This window comes from Malaclemys terrapin, chromosome 25, assembly GCF_027887155.1.
Source record: "Malaclemys terrapin pileata isolate rMalTer1 chromosome 25, rMalTer1.hap1, whole genome shotgun sequence".
Classification (NCBI taxonomy): Eukaryota; Metazoa; Chordata; order Testudines; family Emydidae; genus Malaclemys; species Malaclemys terrapin.
In genome coordinates this window covers 2,152,118-2,176,323 of record NC_071529.1, presented here as the reverse complement: position 1 = coordinate 2,176,323, position 24,206 = coordinate 2,152,118, and the positions used below count along the sequence as shown (strand labels likewise).

Genomic DNA, 24,206 nt, shown 5'->3' with positions numbered 1-24,206 from the left:
AACCTCCTTTCTGTCCCTAGCTCCACTGAGGCCTGTTTAACAAAACAGCTTCTGTATCATCAAGCCCTATACTAAGGACTCCAGGCTGCCCCCCGGAGCATTGTTAGAGGTCAGCATTTTAACTTAATCAAAGCAGGAACCACAGGATGCGCTGACAGCAGTACGTGAAACATCATTCTTCTTCAATAAACTTTTCAGGGAAAACCCTGCTAAACAAATGCTTCTCTCCAGTGTGACTTTTATCTCCATGATAAGAAAGGGAGACCAGAAATATCAGGGTGCAACTAATAGTGCTTTTATTTATTATATTGAATTATGTAAACAAAACAAAAAAACCAGTTTCATAATAGCAGGGCTTTTTCCTTTAATATTTTACAGTATCAACTACTTAAAAAAGGTTCATTGCATTATTGCCCCAGGCTTAAAATCAGAATACAATTTAGAAATAATTAATTTATGCAAAAAAACATGATTATATATATATAAACCAGAACAGGCACAAATCATGTATTTCATTTCATAAAGACACATACAATATCCCCCCCTCGCAGTGTTCTGAGATTTCCTAAACACACCCATCACGATTCTATACAACCATTTCAGCGGAGGGCTACTGTACCAAAGTGCTAATTAAAACTCTTCCCACTGATGTGGCTACTACACTAGTGATACTGGGGAGGCACTTGGGCAATTACATAAAAAAGCAAAAAGTGCAAATGGAAAGGCACAGCGGCTGGGGAGGGCTCCCCTTTTCTTCTACAGCTTTATAGGGGTTAGAACCAAATTAAATCTTCCTTCCTAGCACAACAGCTTGAGAACTGGCATTCTTTTGCTGTGGAGCAGCAAAAGCCAGGGAATAAGTAGAATGAGAGGTAAAGGCCCCTTATTGCTAACCTAGCTGCACGCGTGCACACATTTGGCATGGGTAGGAGCAATTGCTTGGCTGGGTAGTCACTTCCACGCTCCTTGTTGCTCTAGGGGTGTTAGGCCCTGGTAAAGCAGCCGCTAACAGTTAACCTGCATTGGCCAACAGCCATAATTGCTTCTTCCCAAAGCATCGAGGGGATCTGAAAAGGCCATGAGCGTCCCAGGCCGCAGGCTCTCTCCTTGCCATCCAGTGCAGCGAACAATGAGAGTGAGCAGGTGCCAGGGTGGCTCTGGGGACTCCTGCTCCTTAATGACAATGGGCTGCTCTGGTGGGTCTTGGCTCGAGGCCACACACTGCAATCGTGCGATGTACAGCAGGGGAAGGGACAGAGCAGCCACAGGAAGGGGCTATGCCACAGGGACTCTGGCAAACACAAAATGGGAAATTAAGCTTGTCCTAATTAAACACAGCTCTGTAGCTTCTCTCCTCTATTCCAGATACCAATTAATCTCAGAGTCTCCTAAGCAGTGGCTGGGCAGAGACACTGTTGTGACCCACGTACCCTCCCCTCTGTTCATAGGGTGATTTTGTATTCACTATGGAGCAGGATGGCTACCGTGCCCTTGAAGAGGGGAAGTGCCTCCTCAGGCCCCCCCCACCCTTTTTTTTGGGGGGGTGAGGGGTGCTAAAACGTACAGATCTGAGAGCTAAACAACTGCTCCAATGAAGCCAGGGACTGGAGGTCCCTAAGATGGGCTCATTGGGACAGATCCCCCAGGCAGGCCTTGTGCAGCACAGAAGACTGGAATCCTGACCTGACCGGCAGTGCCCGAATTGACCAGCTATAGTCTCAATAATGTCACTGTCTCCCCCATTAAAGAACCACAGTAGAAGCCTGACATACAATCCACTGACATTAAATAAAAAGCTGGTTAGTAATTCTGGCAGAGGAGACTGGAGAGATGGTAAAGCCTGCACTTCATTGAAACCAGTGCCCTGTACCAACCTGGGGCACAGAACACAAGGGTACGGGGAACAGACACGCAGGCTACGCACCAGCTGCTAACAGAAGGCCAGAGAGAGGCACAGAGGGGCTGAAGGTGTCCAATGCATGGCTAAGGAGGGTCTCTAGTCAGCTGCAGAAGAGGAGTCTCTCCATTTAAGAACAGGGTTTGTGGATTTCTCTCTATGCTTGGACGGAATTGCCCAGAGTTCATGCATACAGACTCGAGAGCTGTGGGCGGGTCTCCTCGGACCCATCATTTCAATGTTTCCAGAGCCTCTGCACAGACCCTGGAAAGGAAACCTTAACCCAACCGTGCCGAGAGCTCAGCCAGCATTCACCTCAGCCCTCACTGCACATGGGTCATGCAAGGAGAATGCAGGCTGGGAATCCAGAGGGTTTAGGAAGCAGTTACCACTTAGGAAAGACAACAGCTATGCTCTATACAGCAAAGGCAGCTTAAAGCCCTCTGCAATTCCACCCCCTTGATGCCAGTGTAGCTCCCCCACCCCCTCCCGCCTCACAGGCCAATAGACTTCTTACAGGAAAAGCAGCAGGCTTATTTTAGAGATGCGTTTATAGGTACCCGCAACAGACACAGGAGCTCTGACGGAGAGGGGCTGGGGGGAGTGTGGGTTCTGTGCCTTCCGCAAGGGAATCCAGCCCTTTGCAAACATGGTTCCCTTTTCAAGGGAGATTTGGCCTTTCCAATTCAAGTCACGTTACTGCTGGACTCCTTCCCCGAGCCCCAGTCTTTGGTCCCAACAGAGGCTGCCCAATATCGTGCGATTGAGACACGGAGATAAACTCAGAGGGGGATGTGGGAGAGGGTTAGAAGAGTGGGGGGAAGGGAGGAAGGCAGGTGTAGCAGTGCCCATAAGTAAATGCTCTCGGCTGAATAGCTCAGAAGCAGTTTCCTGAGTCCAGGCCTGCCAAGCTGGGCACATCTGATTGGCTATTTTAAGCTCTGGTGGATGTGGCAGAGAAACTCTCTCGAATTTGGGCTGGATAAACCTCTAGCTTTAGAGATCTGGTTAGGTGCATGACTGCAAGTCACAGCTGAGCATTTCTAAATGAATTCCCTTGAAAAGTTCAAGGCACAGGGAGGGCAACCTAAGCCCGGGTCTGTCTCCTTTCAAGGCTCTCTGCTCTAGTGGAGGTGATGCTAATTCCCTGGCACACACAGGATGAAACCTGAACGATTCTTGGTGAAGTCTGGCTGGGTCTGGTTGATCCTGGTTTCCACAGAGACCGTGCATTTCCTACCATGCATGCTGCACTGGACTGGATTGGTAACACTGACTTGCAGATGGCGTTTCTCACTGTAGGGCAAAAAGAAAACAAGAGCATTAAGAGATGGAGCCAGAAACAGACTCGATTACCTGCTGAAGAGCCTTTGCCGGGACTGTCGTGTAGTTACATGATTAGCAACAAGCTTCCTTGACCTCAGTTATCTCCTCTGTCACCATGTCCAATGCAGACCTGTACAGGTCACCTCTCAGCAGCTTTGAGGCCCCTAATCAGAACAGCCATGGAAAACAACAGCTACAGTTACTTCCTTTTCGCTAGATGCTGATCTACACTGTTCTAATCCCAGCTCTGACAATGGCTCCCTTGGGGGTGCAGCAAGTCCCCCTCTACCTGTCCCATTTTACTTCTAATTTAACTCTCACTCAAATCTCACCTGTTTGCAAATCTCCAGACATTTGTATCTAGAAAAAAGGAAGAGTTCCCAGGAAAATCACAGGGTTCTCCCACCATGTCATGCCTGTTCAGGGGACTACGCTGAACTGGTCTCAGTCAGTCCAGACTGGAGTCTGCAGCACAAAAATCACCAGCACTATCAGTATCCCCTTTCTTGAGGGATTTAACAGAGGCCAAGAATGAACCAGAGATAGGAAAATTATGGCATACTGGTTAGAGCACAGGGCAGGGACTCAGGAGACTTGGGGTCTATTCTTGGCTCTGTCACTGGCCTGCCAGATGACCTTGGGCAAGTCGCTTCACCTTTCAGTGCCTCAGTTTCCCTATCTGTAAAACAGGAATAATTATATGAACCTCATTTGTAAAGTGCTTTGAGATCTATGGATAAAGGCACTATAAGACCAAGGGATTATTACCACCTGTGAATCTTCTTCCTGGTACCCTGCATGTCCGACAGTCTGACCTGTGAGGCGTGCCCCTTCTTCCTGGGCAATGGAGGCAGACCAATAGATTTTGGCTGCATTTAGGTACCCGAACCAGCCCTTCCTGGAATTCGCCAGCAGTCTCTGTCCCCATAAACCACGCAGGAGCCCAGACCAGCCCCTCCTGGATATCACCAGATCAATAGCTTCCAAAGCTGACAATGTTTTACCCAGAAAGGTGAGCATGCAACCACCGAGTAGAGATACTTGTTGTCACAGAACTTTGGGGATACAAGAAATCGCCCAGCTTTTTAATTCTAAACTCAACTTTGACGGAAAAGACCATTCAATACAGAATGCAAGTATTCAGACTCCAACGCAAAAAATGCTCCCTAGGGCAGGACAGACCAAGTTCTCCTTTCCCCATCCCCTCTGGGCTGGGCGGTCAGAGCTGTGGGATGTACAAAGCAGTTTGTACCTGTGGGAGGACGATCCCAGAGGAAGAGCCCCTGCCTGCTGCTGACGCAGCACATTCTGCAATGGCCTGGTATTGCTCCTACCGTGCTTTGTCAATGTGTGGCTCAAGGCCCCATCGCTGCCTTACAGGAACTCAGGAAGTGCCCGATCCCCTTGGACAGTGTGGATGTGCCTGAGGTCTCACAGGCCCCTGCAGTGTTTTTTCCCCCTTGCTCCATGCACAGATCCACAGGCTATGCTGTGCCTCCAACCTTTACACAGGCCCTTGGGAGGATACCCCTAAGCGCTAGCCCTAGTGGGGCTAAATGAGTGTAGAGGCTTGTTGAGAGACCGTGGGAGCCATACAACCAGCAGAAGTTTGCTGCAACTCAGGGCTGTTTTTTCAAAACAAGCCGTTATTCAATAGTCAACTAGACTCCACTATTTTAGGGTTCTTCAGTTAGAATGGAAAAGCCAGGCTTCTGCATATGTCCACGCTGGCAGCATGTTCTGCCTCTCTGGCCCAAACCATCCCTGGAGAACCACGTTTGAACTCCCTGTTGGGTGTCTGGACTACAAGTGGCTTAAGCAGAGTCACTGCTCTCAGGAATCGAATTGTATCCGTGATGAATGGAAGTTGTCATGGAGCTCAGAAGACGAACGATGGCTAACACCTGTCTTGTCAGCATTTTGGACTCAAGGCCCACCTTTGTTAGGTGTTGGGAGGTAGGCCATCCTGCAAGAACTCCAATTCCTCTTTCACTTTGGCTGCTCTGGCGTGGCTTCACCTCTCCTGGCACACATTGCGAGTAGCCTAGGGATCTCAGTTCCTGCTTTCAGCTTCCCCACTGTTTGCTTTATCAGGTTTGGGCTTGGGTAAAGGACTGGGCCATATCTCACAATCCCCTCCATACTATTCAAGTCAGAGGAAGCTTCAGCTGCACATTAATCAGGTCTGAAACTGCGTCCTTGCAGGGCCAGTAAGGAGCAATCAGATTCACCAGGATTTGTTCCCCAGGATCTTCTTCAGTGTTTTAATCCATAGTGGAAAGGAAGGGGGAGAATAAAGACAGCCCGACCGTCATTCCGGGAAAGCACTGACGGCTTGTGCTCTGTGATCTCGTCTCTGCAAAGAACCTTTCAGACGGCTTGTGGTGCAAAAGGCCCAGAATGAGAAAGCTGCATGTTTGGAGGGACTTGGGGGGACAGAGTCTGGATCCCATGACATTTTTCAAAGTGCCGGTCTGCTGACCTGCTTCCCTTGAGGTGGGGACTCTGCTGGAGCTTAGAGTCTGCTCTGCCTATGTCAGGAGCCACTTCTTTGCGGAGTGTGGGTGCACTGGTGGTTGTCATGTCCTGGCTGTGGCACTGATGGTGGCATGGCTGGGACCTGGTAGTTACAGGCGGCTTGTTGAGAGTGACAAGCAGCCTGATGGCACACAGCCCCAGCTAAATTTATACACTCTTTACTTTCTCCTCCCCCACCCAGACTCTGGAGTCAGCCCCCAGCCCTGGAGACTGGTGTCCGTATTGATCAGCCTCTCTGGTTCTGACACTAGAAAACCCCACTGGAACTTTGGGGAGCAAGCCCGCCACTTGAGAGAGGCATGAACCAGTTTTGAACACTAACTCATATATCCTGGTTGGATGAAATTTCCTTCTGGTAGGAAAGGAGAAGCATTGGGAGGGACCTCATGGAAGTGGCCCATTGCAGAGTGTCCTGCTTGCCCAGGAGTGAGTTAAGGTCTGGAGGGAGAATTCCCGATGAATCACCCAAAAAGACCTTTTGTTTTCTGTCCTCTGAAATGAATCCTTGACCTGACCGATGTCTAGGGTCACTCCCAGGTACGGAAGGTGCTGAGAAAGCTAAGGATGATTCTTCTCTATGCTGATCAGGACCCTGTGCTTCTGCAGGAGAGAGTCTGTCAGATAGGCCGTGAAGGGCTATGTTCTGAGTCTGGGATCAGATGAGAGGGTTGTCCAAAAATGATAAATCTAGAACTCTCTCTCTCCAAGGTACGACACAAGAGCTACTAGGATGTTCGTGACTATTCAAGGGAATTTCCCCGCAGTGGCATGCCCTCTTTCACCGTCTCCAGTACCCCACTGTGTGAAGTGGTGTGCTCGCCCACACAAAAGAGAATCTTGGAAGCCTATGTTGGGAGATTGTTTTGGATGTGGGACACCTGATGTCAAGTGGGGACCTCTGGCTGGAAAGCCTTCCAGAAGAGTTCTATCCATAGTTCCAGGGCTTGTTGAAATCAGACCACCTACCTCTTCCAGGTTTGCAATCTCTTTGCTGCTCTCTGTAGGACAGAGAGCCTCGAAAAGAGGAGTTAAAACCAAAGGAGGGCTTTTGTAATTCTTCCTGGGCTGATCTGAAGGAAGGGATCTCTTCACTTTCTCCACTGCTGTCCCGAGTACGGAGGGGAGAGTTGTGTGCCTGATCCAGCAGTTCGGCGTGGACCAAGCCCTCTCACTGGCCAAGAATGCTGCCCTCCTCCTTTGCAGGGCTGCAGGGGAACCTAGCATGCCTGTGCCTCAAGGCTACCCTGTGCTGTGCCCAAGGAGCTCCAGCATGTGGGGCACTCTGTGCCATGGAGCACTCTGCACCACATGGCTCTGGCTGGAACGTACAGGAGCAAGATGGGCACCTGCAGCGATTCTTCCTGTCCCCTCAGCCACCGCCCAAGTGGGGGAAGTGGATGAAGGTGTTGGAAGGAGCTGGCCCTCAAAAGCCCCAGGAATATCAGCCTTAAAAAAAGTTCCTCCTATTCCCAATCGGGCAAGTTTTCCAATTGATTTGTAGGGTTTAAAAAGACTCCCCAAAGCCCTGTCACAAGCAGAGCCCCTTGCTCAGAGGGACAGAATTCCAGGAAGGGTGGTTCCAGCCCCTGCCCACACCCAGCATCTAGTTATCAGCCTCCACAGTCTGTGCCAGGAGCAGACCAAGGGGCTCTGCTTGCGACAGGGCCTTGGGGAGCCAATACTGGGTGGATTGAGGGGCGCTTGCATGCAAGGATGGTCCATTAGTTCCCCTGAGCTAGTCACTTTTTTATTTAAGTACAATTTGGGAGAAAATAGAAAAAACAAGTTAAAGTTTCTAAAAAAAATCAGAGACATTAACATGTCAAATGACTAGAACCGATCGTCACTGAATCCTGCCTTTTTGCACTGAGCACCCACACATGGTACATCAAACGGGGCACTGCCTGAGATCTTAAAGGATGAGAGATCTGGATTAATTCTATATGACATCACTACACATGTCACTTTTGGCCTTAAAACCTATGAATCTAAGAAACTGATTGGTCTGACCTCCAGTATAACGCAGCCCAGAGAATTTCACCTCGTGATTCTGTTTGACTTAGAGCGTCTCTTTCAGAATGACATCCACAGATAGAGAATCCACCAAACCCTTGAGAAGTGGTCCCAATGGTTACTAACCCTCACTTAAAACCTTCTGCCTTGTTTCTAGCCATTGGGAATTGTTAGACTTTGTCTGCTAGACTAAAAAGTCCTAACATAGGCTATTAACCACTTTGCTGCCACAACTTCTGTTCAAAGAGGATTTCCCCAATGCCCCTGAAGGAGCACCTTGTCCCATGAACCGCGTGTGTCAGAACGCACCCACGGGATTAACATGTGAATGACTTTTTAAAAAAATATAGTCATTCTATTTCAGGGAGGGGTACTAGCATACAACTGGACGCAGCACACAAAGCCCTCATGTTGTTCCAGATATTTAATACTTCTTTAGTCGTGACTCAGTGAGAAGCAGCTAAAGTCCCTACTTAATGTGCTATTTTTACCATGGCTTAGCAGAACTAGCCGTACACAAGGAAAAGCCAATCAGAGGTTCCAACAGACTCTCGTCAACGTGCGCTGGGAAGGTAGGTTTAACAGGAAGCAGTTGTAGCAAAGGAGAAGGGCTACTGACGTTCATTCTCCTCAAACCAGTAGATAAGACAGGCTACTAACAGCTATCAGACACCTTGGCTTCTAACTCTGCTGACCCTCAGAGAGGGGCAACCCACCCAAATGGGGCAGAAGGAATCTCATTAGCCCTCCTCTCCATGGGAAAGGAAGGATGATTTTGTGAACAGGGCCCCAGGCCTGGGAGTCAGAAAACCTGGGTTCTGTTCCACGCTCCATCAGAATTCCTGCATGACCTTTGGAAAGAGAACAGGAATCCTTGTGGCACCTTAGAGACTAACACATTTATTTGAGCATAAGCTTTAGAGGGCTACGAAAGGTGCCACAAGTACTCCTGTTCTTTTTGCGGATACAGACTAACATGGCTGCTACCCTGAAACTTGTCATTTTGTAAAGAGACTTAACCTTCCCGTGCCTCAGTTTCCCCCAGGGAAAATGGGGATAATGACACCTATCTCAGAGGGGTACCGGGAGGCAAACTAACAGTTGTTCATACAACATTTGCTTTGAGAGAAACCAGAGAAGCATACTCGAGACAGATTCCTGTGGAGCGCTCGAAGTAGCTGGTTGGGGGCGGGGGGGGGGGGGAGGGGTGTTTTTGCAGCACAGTATTTTTCCCTCCCAGGGGATCCAACCTGCTCCACTCCCTACAATAGCACAGTCCCAATGAAACAGTGTTTCCAGCCTTTCCAACTGGCTTCATACAAATGCTTTCAGATCAATATAACCTCCTGGTGAAGATTACGAATCCTCAGTACTTCTGTTGGTCAGAAGAGACTGCAGGCTTTTCCAGGAGACGCATGTGTCGGGAGGAGGGGAGGGCTCTTAAATACCAGTCAGCCAAAGCATCCACTTTTGGGAGTCCAAAGAAGGACTGTCCAACCGCATCCTCAGCCTCCCGCTGGGCAAAGCAGCCCTGAGAATCCCCCTAACGCAGTACGAACAGGTCAGTGTGCCAATGCTCCAAGGCTCTCAGATAACACTCCAGTGGTCTGTCAATATGCTGACGAGGAAGAGGGTGAAAGAAATGTCAACTTGGTTTTCATTCCATCAATCAGAGCAGCATCACACCTGTTATGGCAGAGGCAGAAAGGGGAGAGGACAGATGCTAGGAGCCCGGAGGTAAGATGGTTTATTCACAGACTGAAAGGCAGAAAACAGCTTTCTGCTTTAGCCAATAAACCAAAGCATCTTCCAGAGCCCATTGGTACAACTCAATTTTATCAGCATGCATGTTACTGACTGATCTAAATACTGCATACTAGGGCACAGGGGTAGGTAAATGCACTATTCCACAGTCTCCTGCAGGCTCTCAAAAAGAGGAGAGACTGAAATGAAGATCCGCTGCAAGACTTTAGTGCCTATGGGTGGACAAAGTGATTTCACAGGCTAATGCAACACCTAATGAAAACACCCTTTGGGGTGGCTGGTGTTTGGCAGGTCCGGTTGAGCTAGGACAGATGTTATCCAGGCTAGTGAAAGGTCTCACTTCCACAGTCATTCTCTGGCTAATGGATTAGTCAGTCCTTCCAATAGGAAAGCCTAACTCTAAACCCCATGCTACCTTTCTCCCAGCCTTCCACGGTAATACAATAACTCACCCAAGAAAAGTTCCAGTAAGATGTAAGGGCACTCACATTAGTGAAGCTCAAATTTACAGTCTGGCGATACAGAGGTGAGGTCATAATCCTGTCTCAAAGTCCCATCCACCCATCCTCCTTTCAGTTCTTACATGCTGGCAGCGTTTTCAGTGATTGAGGAATGCTCCTGAATTTGTTAATTATTTAAAAAAAATAATTCACCTAGACCATGGACAAGTTTTAGAAACAACTGTGCTTAATAAAATTCTCTTGTTCTCTAGAGCCATCCGAAGACTTGGAAGTGCTTTCTACCTATCCCACTCCACAGGGGGAAAACAGGGCAACACAGAGAAGTCAAGCACCCTGCCCAAGCTCACACAAGTCAGTGGCAGTGTCAAAAACTGAACCCGGGCCTCTTGACTCCAGTTGTGTGCCTTAATCACAGGATCCTCCTGTATCTTTGGCCAGTGAGAGAGCACAGAGCTCATCTGGGGCGCAAACATTAGTTTACAATTGTAAAGTGCTATATGGGTGCTAATGCCATAGTCTCTGTTTCATTTGGTTCAAATCAGGCCACTGGACTCAAATATATCACATATAATTACTGAAACCTGGTTTCTTAGCGAGAATGACTTCAAAGCTAATATCCTCTGCTCTAGGGAACTGAATGAACCTGTACTTCGTGTTCTCAAGAGGAACTGTAAAGCTGGTGCAACCTATGGCTGATTTAAAGCTACGCCTTTCATCACAACCCACTTTCTGCCTTACATCCATCCTGTTTTCCATTTCTGCCACTCCCCAACATGAAAGCATGTACACCAGAGGTCAGAGAGCAAGATGACTGGCAGATTTCACAGCCATGAGTGGCCTGACCATCACTGTGTACTGATCTGCAAGGAAAAGATTGCTCCAAAGCACCTTCCTCTGGGTCACTCTCTCTTCCACAGGCCTCTTGGACTGTTTCTCCATCAGATCCTACACTTTCTATATACCATGACTCCCTTACTAGCCCACACACGGTGACAAAAATCTGCCCTAAAATACCTCCAAACACTGCTAGTAGAATTCTGCTCCACCTTTATGGAATTAGTTCTGGCTTTCAGCCAGCTCCTTGAGTGGCTATCTAAGGCAGGTTTGGCCGTGTACCATGAGGTTTAATTCAAGTGTGGATGGAAGTAATACCTCTGCTGAGGAGGAAGAAGTGTAGGATGTTGCTGCTGTGCATCTTTCACCTTTTGGGGAATAAAAACAATGTGGTTATTGGAGAACGTGAGGGGAATGCAATTCCCTGCAATCTGGGCATGAAGTAATCCTGCAGGAGCGTGAAGGAAGAAAGTGAGCTCTCATGGGCAACAGGGAACAAAACCAGCAACATTCCAGCCTTGGCAAGAAGGCCACAAGATAAATTTTATCTTTGGAGTCAGATGAAGGTCTTGGTGTTTTGCGAAAACACTGAGGTCCTTCTGTATAATGGCAGACAGTATTTTTGGATAGAGACGCTCTTTCTCATCACATCTTGGCAGTACAAGTGACAGCTAGTGATCTCGGCTGGTTGTGTGGGGGCTTTCTTATTTCTATTTGGATTTAATGGCTCAGTGAACTCTGTAGGATTCAGTCATTTTTCCTGCATCTGTTCCAAACCATCATGGCATGCAAAGTGCCTTTACCAGATTACTTCCCTTCATCTTCGCACTAGCCTCTATTGCCTTGTGCTCCTTAGAGAAACTAATGGCAAACAGAGTCAATTGCTCTCTGGGTGAAAGCACATGCATGTACCATACGAGTAGTAGCTGCATGTGCATTTAAAGATCAGATTCTAAACTCAATGTGTGGTTGAGACTATAGCATACAGAAAAGAGGTTTAAACTTACTAGGCACCTTGGAATATTTTGGGGAAGAGGGAGCCTACATGGAAGGGATGGGGCTCCATCTTAATGAAAGTGAAACCAGATTGCTGGCATGTGAAATTAAGGTTTTGACTGAGGATTTAAACTGGGAGCTGGGGGGAAAACAGACATAAGCCAAAGAGCACATAAATCGGACAGAGATATCTGTCAACAATGTTAATAATACAAAGATATCCAATAAGTGGTAGGAAACAAAACTGAGCAAGAGCAGGGATGGGGAAAGATCGCATGAAATTTCTGTGAGAACAGCAGGGTGTCAGACCAAGTTAAATAAAAACAGGAACATTGTAAAATGAATGTGAGAAGCTTAAAAGCAAAAAATAGGTGAACTAGAATGCCTGGCAATGAATGAGGATCTTGATATAATAGGCATTATGGAAACATGGTGGAATAACAAAAAATAAATGAGATATTGTAATTCCTGGCTATAAACTATACAGGAAGCACAGACTAGGCCACAGAGATGAGGGAACAGTGTGGTGTCTAAAAGATTCTATAGAATATAGCAAGATAAAAATTCTAAGTGGAGAAGATCACACAGCTGAATCCATATGGATACAAATTCCAGGATGAAAGAATGTAAATATGTTAGTAGGGCCATACTATTGGCTTCCAGACAGAGAAAGAAATTGAGTGCACAATGTTCAGAGAGCTACAAGAGGCAGCAAAGTCTAACAAAGTAATAATAATGGGGAAACTTCAACTACCTGCTTTTAAGCTAATCAAAAAGCACAATGGGATGAAGTTTAGAGAAGCAATTCCTTGACACCTATAATTAGGTTCACTGATCTCTAGAGGAGAGGTAAAGTGTCAGAACATGACAGTGACACTGAACTTTAGAGAAGGAGAGTCCAATATAGTGAGGGAGCTAGTCACTATAGGCAAAAGTAAAGGAAGTAAAATCCTTAGATGTGGCATGAACGCTGCCTAAGGAACCAGAGTCTCAGAAGGCTGGCAAACCTCTGGACAAAAACGGAACTTGGAAGGCAAGGAATGAGCCAGTCTGGGTTACTAAATAGCAAGGTTGGGAGGTTATTCAAGTCAGAGGTCCTTCAAAATTCAAAAATGTAACCTGAGGGAAGGATATAAACCAGAGCAGAAATGACAGCAGGTGACATGCAAGAGGGAAATTGGGAGAGCCAAGATGGATTTCAAAGAGCAGATGGCTAAAGTATATCAGAAACAGGAAGCCTGCAAAAGAAGCCCAGGGCCCGCTGAATCAACAGCAGGGAGCAATTAAAGGAAGATAAGGACATTGCTGAGAAGCTAAAGGACATCTTTAGAAAAGTCTTCTCCACCGAGAACGTTGGGAAATCCCTACACTGGACCTGCTCTTTTCTGGTAATAAGGATAAGCTGCTATCAGAGTTTGAGGGTCAGAAGAGGAGGTTCTGGAACAACTGACTATTTAAAAAGCAATAAAAGTCACCAGGCCCAGATGGTCCATCCAAGAGTTCTAAAGAAGATTAAGTATGAAGTCACTGAGCTGCTAGCAAAATTATAAATAGAAACAGCTACTGTACCAGAGGACTTGAAAGTACAATATTATACCTGTATTTAAAATAGGCTCCAGCGGTGGTCCAAGAAATTAGAGACAATGAAGCCTTATATACACACCTGGTAAATTGGTTGAAATCATAATTAAAAAGTGACATATTCAGACTCCTAGAAGGTCATGCTACGATAGGGTCTAATCAGTGCAATTTCTGCAAAGGAAAATACTGCCTCACTAAGTTATCTGAATTCTCTGAATGTATTAGCAAAGTAGAGGAAAAGGACAAGGGGTTGACATTTTAGACTTTCAAGAGTCCGTGGACAAATTTCCACAAAAGATGCTTGTAGTCATCATGGGAAGAGGGGCAAAGTATTGCCATGCATCTGGCTAGGAGATGGGAAACAAAGACTGGGAATAAATGGTCAATTTTAATCATAGCAAAAGGTTAACAGTGGGTGTCCCCTTACAGGGTTCTAAGATAATTGCACCAACTTAGGAAAGAGACCTGGTCAAGGAGGTAGACAGCTCAATTAAGACCTCTCTGCGCAATGTGCAGCTGCAATTAAAAAGCAAACAAGATGTTAGGAAACAATAGGAATAGGATTGAGAATAATATGGAAAATATTATGCCATTGTATAAGTCAATAGTGCAGCCTTATCTGCAATATGGTGTGCAGTACTGGAGGGGGTTCAGAGAATGGTGATGAGAATGATTAGGGGCATGGAAAAGCTCTCGTATGAAGACAGGGTGAAAAGACTGGGATTGCATATCTTAGAAAGTAGTATGTATAAGAGAGGACATGCTAACGGATATAAATAATAAATGGTCTAGAGAAGGTAGATTGGGAGCTTCTGTTCTCCCTGGCTCATAACACAAAAACAAAGGAACAAATATTAATATAGTGACATTGAAAGGTGGAATATTCTCAACTGAAACAAAAATACTTTTTTCAAACAACATGTGAATAGACGGTGGAACTCTCTGCTATAGGATGTCATTAAGGTCAAAAACTTTTCAAAATTCAAAGATGGACTGGGCAGTTTTATGGATAACAAGAATATCCAGAGTTAATAGAGTTAATGCTAACAAAAAATTTGGAAGGGATATAAAACATCCTTCCTCAGAGCTAAGCCAATATCTAGCTATAAGGGTTAAGATGTGATTTTTTTTAAGTGGTGGGGAGGGAATTGTCCCCCATATGACTACTGTGGGATTTCTTGCACCTTCAGAGACAGAATATTGGCTAGTCTGGCTAAAAGGAATTCCCGTGACAAAAACAAATTCACAAAGACACTGACTGTGACAATTTAACAGTGGCACAACAGTCTGAACAGATACAAGACATTCATGGGAACTAGTGGTCTTCTGACACTGATTGTGATTTCTTGATGTGCAGTTCATATGTTATGTAGTACAGTGTTGTGTTACTGAGATCAAAATACATGACGGCTGATCTCTAATGTAACCCGATACTTAAGTGAGATGAGAAAGGCACTCTCTGAGCTCACCTCAAATGTACCAAAAATGGCCCAGATACTTAGCTGTCTTCTTCCATGTATCTACAGTACATGGCATCTCCAGCCCCCTCGTCTACTTTAAATGATTATGTAAAATATAGTTCTTTGTGTGGGCACTGAGGGGCATGAATAGTCTCACATACACATACCCTTTATGAATATTAAATTCTGGTGAAAGGTGTAGGATTGACAGCCCTGTAGTCTGAAGGGCTCTTGTGTATTCCCCAAAGTAGTACACAGCACAGTCAACTAGGGTGCAAACTTTTCCCCTCTGTTCTTTCTAGGGGCAAGCAGTTAAGAGTAACATTTTCAAAAGCGACGTGGCTCTGACAGTCAGTGCGACGTGGAAGGTTGTATGTCCCATTAATTTCTCACTTACAGGTAATTTCTTGCCATCTTGGCTCTTGAGGATGCCAGGACTTCCAGGGTCTGCAGCAGCCTACCAGGTGGACTGCCCCAAAGCTGGGGCTCCATCCCCTCACAGACATTTCCATTTTTGTGGTTTTTGTTCCAAATCAAAATGAAACCAAACTTCAGAAGAGTGAAATCCTCGATGAGATGGAATACTTTTCTTCACCCAGCTCTCATTAAAATACACCGGGTAGTACAATAAGGCTTACCAGCCCACAGGAGGCTAAAGGATGTGACCGACTGGCAACCAACTACCTTGATAGATAACTTCCTGACTCCTTTTATGCAAACTTGCCAGTCAGAATAAGCTAAATATCTCAACTTGTGAAAGAGCTGTAGTTCCGTGTTTCAACATCATCCAAACCAAGCCATCAACATCCTGTCTGACATTGGGTTTTGTATCATTCTAAATGTCTCCCTTTCTCTGTTTAATTATAAATATAAGTAGTAAGAAGCCATAGATAAGAGTGGAACAATTAGAATTCATTTTTCTGGTCCAAACCACTCCTCTCCACTCACACTTTAAATGCAACTAGGTGGCCACATTTGTTTTCGACTAATATTGTGTATGTAACGTTTTGCCTACCCTGAAAGCACACACGAGGCTGAATACATGTTCATGCACAGGGTTATGCTGACATCCGAAACCACAGAGAGCTTTCAAAATCTGTCTTGTGCAATGCTGCTTTGAGCTTTCACAGAAAAGAGAGAGAGAGAAACAGCATGTTTTAACAAAAAGTTACTGAATTTTAGAGATAAGTACTTGCATTTTAGTGACTTGCTCCATAAAACAATATTAGCTGACACTTGGTGTTAATGTGAGTGAAAGCTGAGAAATGGATGTAAGAATAATAAAAGGAAACTGTATCTGAATAAAGGAAAACTCATACACAGAGGCTAAATTTCCATTGTGGAAGAGCAGAGTGGGTCCTTTCAGGCATTTTAATGCCAAGTCAGGTCAGCTGGGTTCAAAGTGACCCTAATTGGCCCTTTGGCATGATGTGAGATTTTCTACCTGGAGCCAAGTAACACTTGAAGGTGTGAAATTCCTTTCTGTCTTTGAACACAGCAAAGAAACTGTTTCCAATCTGATCTTTGCTCCCAAATGTCCCCTGATAAGGCAGGTAATCTCAGTACCATAGGAAGTGGATTTGGAGTGATTTAGAGTTGAACAATCATGATAAAAGCTGTAATTGCACATTGACTTCCACCATATGGATACGTGGTACGATATATCATGATTGTATGCTTTGGACAAATATAGTACCTTCCATCAGAGAATTTCAAAGCATGCTGCAAATATTAATTAATTCCATTTCTCATTACAGATAGAGTAGGAACAGAGCGTTTAAGTGGCTTGCCCAAAGTCATACAGCAATTCAATAGCAAAGCAAGTAATTAGAACACCAATCTGCTGGCTCCCAGTCCAATGCCTTTAACACCAGGCTCTTTCCTTTTATTCATGTCTAAGCTACAAAAGTCACTTGTTCAATATGTAGCTTGTTCTTCCTGCTGTCTAAAGAACTGTTAAACTATTTCTGTTTCAGTCAGTGGTACTCAGTCTATCATGGTGGCTACAAGAAATATAGAACTCCACCATGCGTTCATCTTAGAGGCATCACAGGATGCCTGTGTTTGAAGATGTTGAAGACAGCAGCTGCCACAATGTTGCAATGCTTTTGTTATGTCGTATCTGTGGTAGATCCATCAGTTTTATCTGCTTGAACTTAATGTCAGATGGCACCAAAACCAAACGGAACAGACAAGAAAACTGTTTTATAAAGTGAGACGTGAAGTGTCATGATCCTAGAGAGAACAAGCCAAACAATGCTTACCTGGTGCTTGAAAGTCACAGCACTGTTAAATATTTGCAGCTATTCCAAGGAAAGCTACGATTCACTTGCTTCTGGGCATAAGACGACCACCACTGGGATCAGGAAGGTGGATGCCCTCTCCTCCCCCTTCCAATTACAGCACTGGGCAGTTCACCTTTGTCTTAAGCCCCAGGCATTGGTCACAGCCAGGCATGCTACTGGACTAGCCATACCAATGGTCTAATCTACTATTTATATTTGAATCGGTTGGGAGGAGGGAAAAAGACCTCTGAAGCAATAAGGATTCAGTTCCTAGTCCAGCTGTGATGGATAGATAGCATGCGCTGCGATCCCCAGGTAGTTCTACAAACTGCTTTGGAGAGCCTCCTTGAGAACAGGGATATAGATGTGTCAGTAACACAGGGGCAGTCTATCAAAGCAGGTGAGGTCAAGCTACAGGACAGCACAACATCAGAAAAAATTTCTTACTATACCTAGAGGAAGCATGGACAAGGCATTTCATTTCAAGGCAGTCCATGGATGGAATACTGGACTGCAAGCATAGGGAATGAGGAATCACATCATTTCTCTTCCCCTTCCCTACTTGTAAACTTTGATATAGAAATCAAAATGGAATATGATCAAACTGTATTGTGTAAAATTCAGGAGGGGGTCACAAAGAGCCTAGATAAAGAGAGTCAAATGCTTCATATGCTAAACTGCCAAAATTTAAGTTGAAGTAAGGACCTATCCTCACCACTGTCTCTAATCTGACTGGCAGCAGAGAGAGGCACAATCAGATGGGAGAGATTTACTTTGGGAACCTAAGATCAGCTATAAAATATACTCTCATCTCATTACCACATTTTGGTTATTAATGATTGTACCCTGCCACCCCCCAACTGCACACATGCTGGGTACAATCGAAGTAAAGAAGGAATTTCAGTCAGTATGTTCCACATCTGCAGAACATAAAGGCAGTGTTATGCTGAGACATTTTTAAAACAGTACATGCCTTTTCAGACACTTACTGCTCGCTACTCCTGTCGAACTAAAGATTCAGCTATACACTTAAGATGATGCCTCCTGTATAGATTTCCTGTTTCCTGGAATATCTTCAGCACATCAGCACGTGACATAATTTAGTTCCTAACAGAGAAGCGTTCACTGGAGCTGGTCAAACATTTTCCGACGGAACATTTTTCTGTTGGAAAATATCATTTCATCGAAGTTGACAGGTTCCTCAGCAACACCTTGATTTTGAGGTTTTATAAATAAATCCAAACTAAACACTTCAAGAAGGTTTAAATGTTCTATTTAGACCTTATCAGAATGGTAGGTATTGATTTTTCATTTTGAAATTATTTTTGTTTTGAAATAAAATTTATAATATAAATAAAATTAAAAATAAAATAAAATTCAAAAAGTCAAAATTGAAACAAAGTGTTTCAATTGACCTGACACACATTTTTTGGAAAAATTCTGTTTTGCAGAAAGTTTCAGCTTTTTGTTCCAATTTGTCATGGGGAAAAAAAAAAAAAAAAAAAGTGAAAAGTCAGAATTTCCCCCGCCAGCTCTAGTGCTCACACCCAGAACCTGCCAAGTCAATTCACACCCTAGTGCAGTATTTCTCAAATGTGGCCACCAGGGCTTTTCTTGTGGCCACAGCCTCCTGGGCTGTTATTGGGGTGGGGGCAAAGCAGCAGCCCCTCCCCCTCCCTGGTGCTCCTGGATGCACTGCCTTGGTGTTGGTTGCTGGGGCCAACAGCAGGGGCTGGGCCCTGCTCCCTCCCCTTCCCCAGACACCTGGGGCACAACGCTGGAGGAGCAGGTAGCCAGTGAGATCCCCATCTTCCTGGGGCAGCGGGACTCAGGCTTTGGGCTTCAGGCCTGCGGTGGCAGGGCAGCAGGCTCTGGCTGTGGGGCTTCGGGCACTAGCCCCGGGCTCTGGCTGCATGGCGGCAGGCCCCAGCCGTGCAGCTTCGGGCTCTGTCCACCAGCTGCGGCAATTCAGGCTGCAGCCCCCTGCTGCCTCCCCCAGCCACCCTTCCATTTCCATTGCCCCGGCCCCTGCTGCGTCCCCTGACCCCACATCCAAGGCTTAATTTGTCCCCAGCCTTGCTGGGGCTAAGTAAGTCTGCCGTGAAAAGTGATATCTGTATATTTGTTAATATCACTTTTCACAACAGACTTACTAGCTAGCAATAAATAAATGACAATGATTTCGACGTGTATATGTGCATATGTATTTGTTTTTCCTAAAGCTAATTAAGTATTTTAGAGAAAAGTGTGAGGACAACAAATAATTTGTCCTGAGAACCCCTGCCCCAGTGGGCAGTAACAGCAAGACCAACAGCAATTGAGTGGGTGCGCCGGATGCACTGCTGGTGCCACCAGAAGCGATACCTGCAAGCATGGCCCCATGTCCTATGCCGCGCTCCAGTACAGCATACCATGCTAGGGAATCCATCAATATGCAGAACTGCGTCCTCTCCCTGCCCTCCCCCCATTCTGGTCCCTTGTGTATTTTGTTTGATATTGAATTCAATTTATTTTATGCTCCCCCTAAAGTTAAAAGTTGCCGACCTGCTGGAGGTTTATGTATTGAAAATGAGCAAACAAATTGTGGCCTTGGTGTGGGGAAGCTGGAGGTTGAGAAAGCTGGGCCACTGCACAATTGAAGCGTCTGGCACCAAAGGTGTGAGAAGTAGTTTGAGCGTTGATACCACGAAGAGTGTCTCCTCTGTCTTTCCCTTCATGTTTTGGACAACTGCTACTTATCATATGCCACTACATTTCCAACAACAGGGGAAGACTCAGACATCTTGATGCTGTGCTAAAATGTTCAGCAATGAAAAAGTTAATTTTGACATTTAAATCATAATCATTAGGTTCCAGAATCAACACCACATAGCTTGTTTTGGGATGTCTGCAGACTCACTAAGACAGAATCGCATTGGTTACACTTGATTCCATGTGGACTACAGACAAATTCTGGATCACTATTATGAAACAATTAAAAAATTATCCACAGTTAGGAGACAATTTAAATGGCTGCATAACCGTGTTATATCCAGGGATCTTGTTACCATTAGATCAGGGATTAGGCAGACAATGGCAGCAGGGGCACAGTTTGCATTGCGTCTGCTTGTACTATACTTGTTCTGTGAATAAAGAGAGGATTTTACTCTAAAGTTGAACACAAATTTAGGTTACATATTGCAATGGCTCCCACCACATCTTCATTTTCTAGCTAAATTGTCCTAATTCTTGAAACCTTCTAACAACTGCCATTGGATACAGCATAATTCCTAAACTAGTACCTCCGCTGAATTTGCAAGTTAGCATGTTTTCCATTATATTTCCTTTGACTCCTTGGGAAGCATTGAGAGTCACTTCTCATCCCTACTTTCTGCTCTCTATTAGAATCAAATGTTGCAATAAGAGGCTTGATACAAGCCTGCTCATTCAATGAACCAGCTATACCAGGGATATATGAATCAAGGACTTTCTGTCTAGAAGGATTAAGATCAGAACATCAACTCGTTCAACTAGTATGCCAGGAACCCTGCACTATAAATGCATATACAGATAAATAAAATAAAGCCATCCAGGAAGATGAATGAAGGCGTGTTCCCAGGCTAAGTCATAAGCCCTGATTAATATATAGGCCAGATCTGGAATGACCTTTCAGACACAAGGCTAACAGCCTGCTTAGAGGATGACTGTGAAATAGACTGCAGCATGGATTTACAACAGGTCCAAGGAATCTATAGCATGAGAAACCCCATGTAGAAATTCTGAAAAACAACTGCAAATACCTGTGCCAATGTGCTTTCCTACCACACATGGGGAAACAAGAACATTTTGACTGTATCTGGGATGTGTCATCCAACCCCAGATGTATTGGAGATGCTAGGCTTTGCCTTCCACGATCACAGGAATACAGGGTTACTCAGCCATTTGTCACCAAAGATCGCGCATGGGCCAATGATTTTCCACTATTAAACATCCATCACCAGTAGTTACTGAACATGTGGAAGCCATCCCACATTGAAGTGCTTATATCACTGCACTTACCCAGATGATTTCCCTCTGAAGTGGGAATAATTTATGGCCCTTCTGAATGATAACCGTCATCCCAGCTTTCCCCATCAGCAGGTGCAGAGTACTCGCTGAAATGAATGCAGCCCTTCCCTAAACCTGGCCCAGTCTGACGTCCAAAATAAAAATGATGATAGTAGCCATGCAGCCTCCCTTGGAAGAGCTCTGTATGACAGTTTTAATCGCATGCTAATATAAACTGGACTGTGCTTTTGAAATGATTTCCCCCCTTCACTGTTTTGTAGCACAACTTCTGATCCACTTCTCTGTATAAAATCCATGGATGACATACGATAGATGGGCAGCTGGCAAACTGCTGCGGCAGAAGCGGCAAGCTGGGTTTCTGCCTATACTGTCTTTCTGGAGAGTTTAGTGTAGCGATGGCCAGGGAGTTATGAAAAACACAGGGTAGGTGTGGGGACTAAAGCCAACAGAACTGCAGCACCAGAGTACTTTTGTGTGTGTGAAAAAATCCAGTATCAGGAGCCCTTTCTCTCACACACACGCACAGAAGAGGTGGGGGTGGAAAGGAGAGCAGCAGCACTACATCCCCACACAAAGCTACGAAAGCTTAAAGGCTAATGGTAAATGACGTGGACTCTCAGCGTCCGTCGCTGTAATGCTGTAGGCCCTTCTTCCATTGTCTACAACAGCAGCTTCCGGACGTTCTGGCTACGCTCCCAACCTGCAGCCAGTGAAATCTTGAACTACTGTGTAAGCTAACAGTGTTGCCTCCATTATATTCTGTACACATCTTGGTTGAGATCATTAGAGCTGAAGTAGAGTTTAATGGGAGAGTTCTGACATCCTGGAGAACGTTTGTTGCCAATTGAGCTTACTCAACAACACAACATCTTTCAGCTAGAAAATGATTCACGTAGCTCCCTTTAAATAACGTGCAAGTGCGCGCACAGGGGAGGGAGTCAAACTGGAGACACTACTGCTTTTAGCACTACAGCTCGCTAGGTCACTATAGCAACCTGGATATTAATTATTACATCTGCTGCTTCATTTCTGCCAGCCAACCATAGGCTAGGGCTGACATGCTGGGAAACCACTATAGAGATGGCCACATCTACTGCCTCTGACTATTGTTTAGTGCATCATTTTACAACCCCACTGCACACGCTAATTCTCAAATTATTCTCCCCCTCCTCCTGGAGTCCCTGCCTACATTAGGCTTTTCTACCCAAAGCTTTTAGTTACTGCTGGCAACAACTCCACCAAGCTCCACCCCCAGTAGCAATAGCAGGAGCACTAGCTGGTTTACACTGGGGTGGGGGGGTGGAGGGGGGAATCGATCTAGGATACGCATGCAGCCTCAGGAGTTTTAATCACGGTCACACTGACCTGCTTTGAGCATGCATAAAACAACAGTTGTCTCCTGGTGCCCCGTCTGCACTAGTTTGCCCAGTGGTGAAGCTGAACTGGTGATAGCACTGATTAGGGTGACCAGAGATCCCGATTTTATAGGGACAGTCCCGATTTTTGGGTCTTTTTCTTATATAGGCTCCTATTACCCCCCATTCCCCGTCCCGATTTTTCACATTTGCTGTCTGGTCACCCTAGCACTGATGGAAAAATCCTTGGCAAAGAAACCTCAGGTAGACACCCCCCTTGGACTGTCTTTTACCCACAATGTGATGATTTTTGATTTGACACCAGCATTGGACTTTCCCAGCAAGACATTTTTTGGGAGGAGAGGAACTTGTTCTCTTAATGTTAAACAGAAATATAGAAAATCCGAATGCATCTCTCTGCTCTCTTCACATAGCACTAGCCCCCACACAAACTCACCTTCCCCCATGATGCAGCATTTCATCATCAATAGGAAGTGAACCAGTCACAGTTTAATAGGGACTGAGCAATGTATGTGTGCATGAAGGTTGCCCCTGATGATGCAGGAAAGCCAGTATCCCAGCCAGTTAGCCACTAGGAGACTCATTTCTGAAGCCTAAATGTGAATGTTATCAAAGGCAAGTGCCAGTGGGTGTGGTGTGCTTGAGCCTTTACAGGTTTTTCGAGTGCATTACATAGCGTGAAGGGTGTGTGAGAAAGACAGCCCCTCCTTTTCTACGAGTCTTATTACTACACATCATTCAGCTTGCAACTCTGAATCACCCTTACGGGATTTACCCTAATGCTGAGGAGTCGGGATCAAGTCTCACTAATGTAAAAAAATGTTTCCCCCTGTTTGACCAAAGTAACCATTTCTTGAAGACAATGATTTTTCAGCTTATGACTTTCAGGTTTGCCAGGAAGTCAGTACTGCCCAGCATGAAGTTACTTTGATTGTGACCCCATCAGGGACCTGTCTACTATTATATCATATAATTCTCTAAGGCTTGGTCTACCCTGGCAACATATGCTGGTATAGCTCTGTGTGGAAAATCCACATCGACCCACACCCCGGTGTAGGCAGTGCTGTGAGCGGCGGCGCCTGCAGGCTCACGGGAGGTGTCGAGAGCATCTTCACTAAGCACGACAGAGGTGCAGCTGCACTGCTGCAGCGCTGTAAGTGTAGACAGCCCTGAGTGCCCACAATGTGCTCGGTGCCTCTCAAAGACAGCTCACAACACTAACATAACAAGGCAGGGGAGTGTCCAATGGACAAAGGGATGAGGACAGAGGGAGGGGGAGGACAAGTGACAATAAACATCACACAGTTACTCAAGGCACGGACTTCGTGAGTGTTCCATTACATTTAGGTTTTTGCTTTTTAAACAATTGCCACTTTCCCTCCCTTCGTACTCTTTGGGGTTGACCTTCGGAGAAGCCTAACGAGGTGCCGGAAGTGCTCTGGCAGAAGGATTCAGGGGGCGTTTCTAAGATGAAGAGGAAGCACAGACAGTGGCATGGTTGCAAGGAGAAAGGCTGGTGTCACTGACTGAGAAGAAAGGGTGGGAGAGAAACACAGAGAGACCAGGGCCTTGGAAGGAAGGACAATATAGAGCAACAGGGAAGCCAGTGAAGTGATTCTGTAGGTGTG

The 24,206-nt window shown here is 45.6% G+C and overlaps 1 protein-coding gene across 2 annotated transcripts in view; it reads right to left on the bottom strand.

Annotated features, from left to right (window-relative positions):
• Positions 1 to 273: 273 nt before the first annotated feature.
• MYO1D (myosin ID) overlaps positions 274 to 24,206 on the bottom strand; it is a 373,562-nt gene continuing 349,629 nt past the window's right edge. For both annotated transcript variants that reach the window (XM_054014216.1, XM_054014217.1), the window contains exon 22: positions 274 to 3,193. In XM_054014216.1, the coding sequence (XP_053870191.1) occupies positions 3,037 to 3,193 (157 nt within the window). In that variant the 3' untranslated portion in view covers positions 274 to 3,036. The remainder of the gene's footprint in view (positions 3,194 to 24,206) is intronic.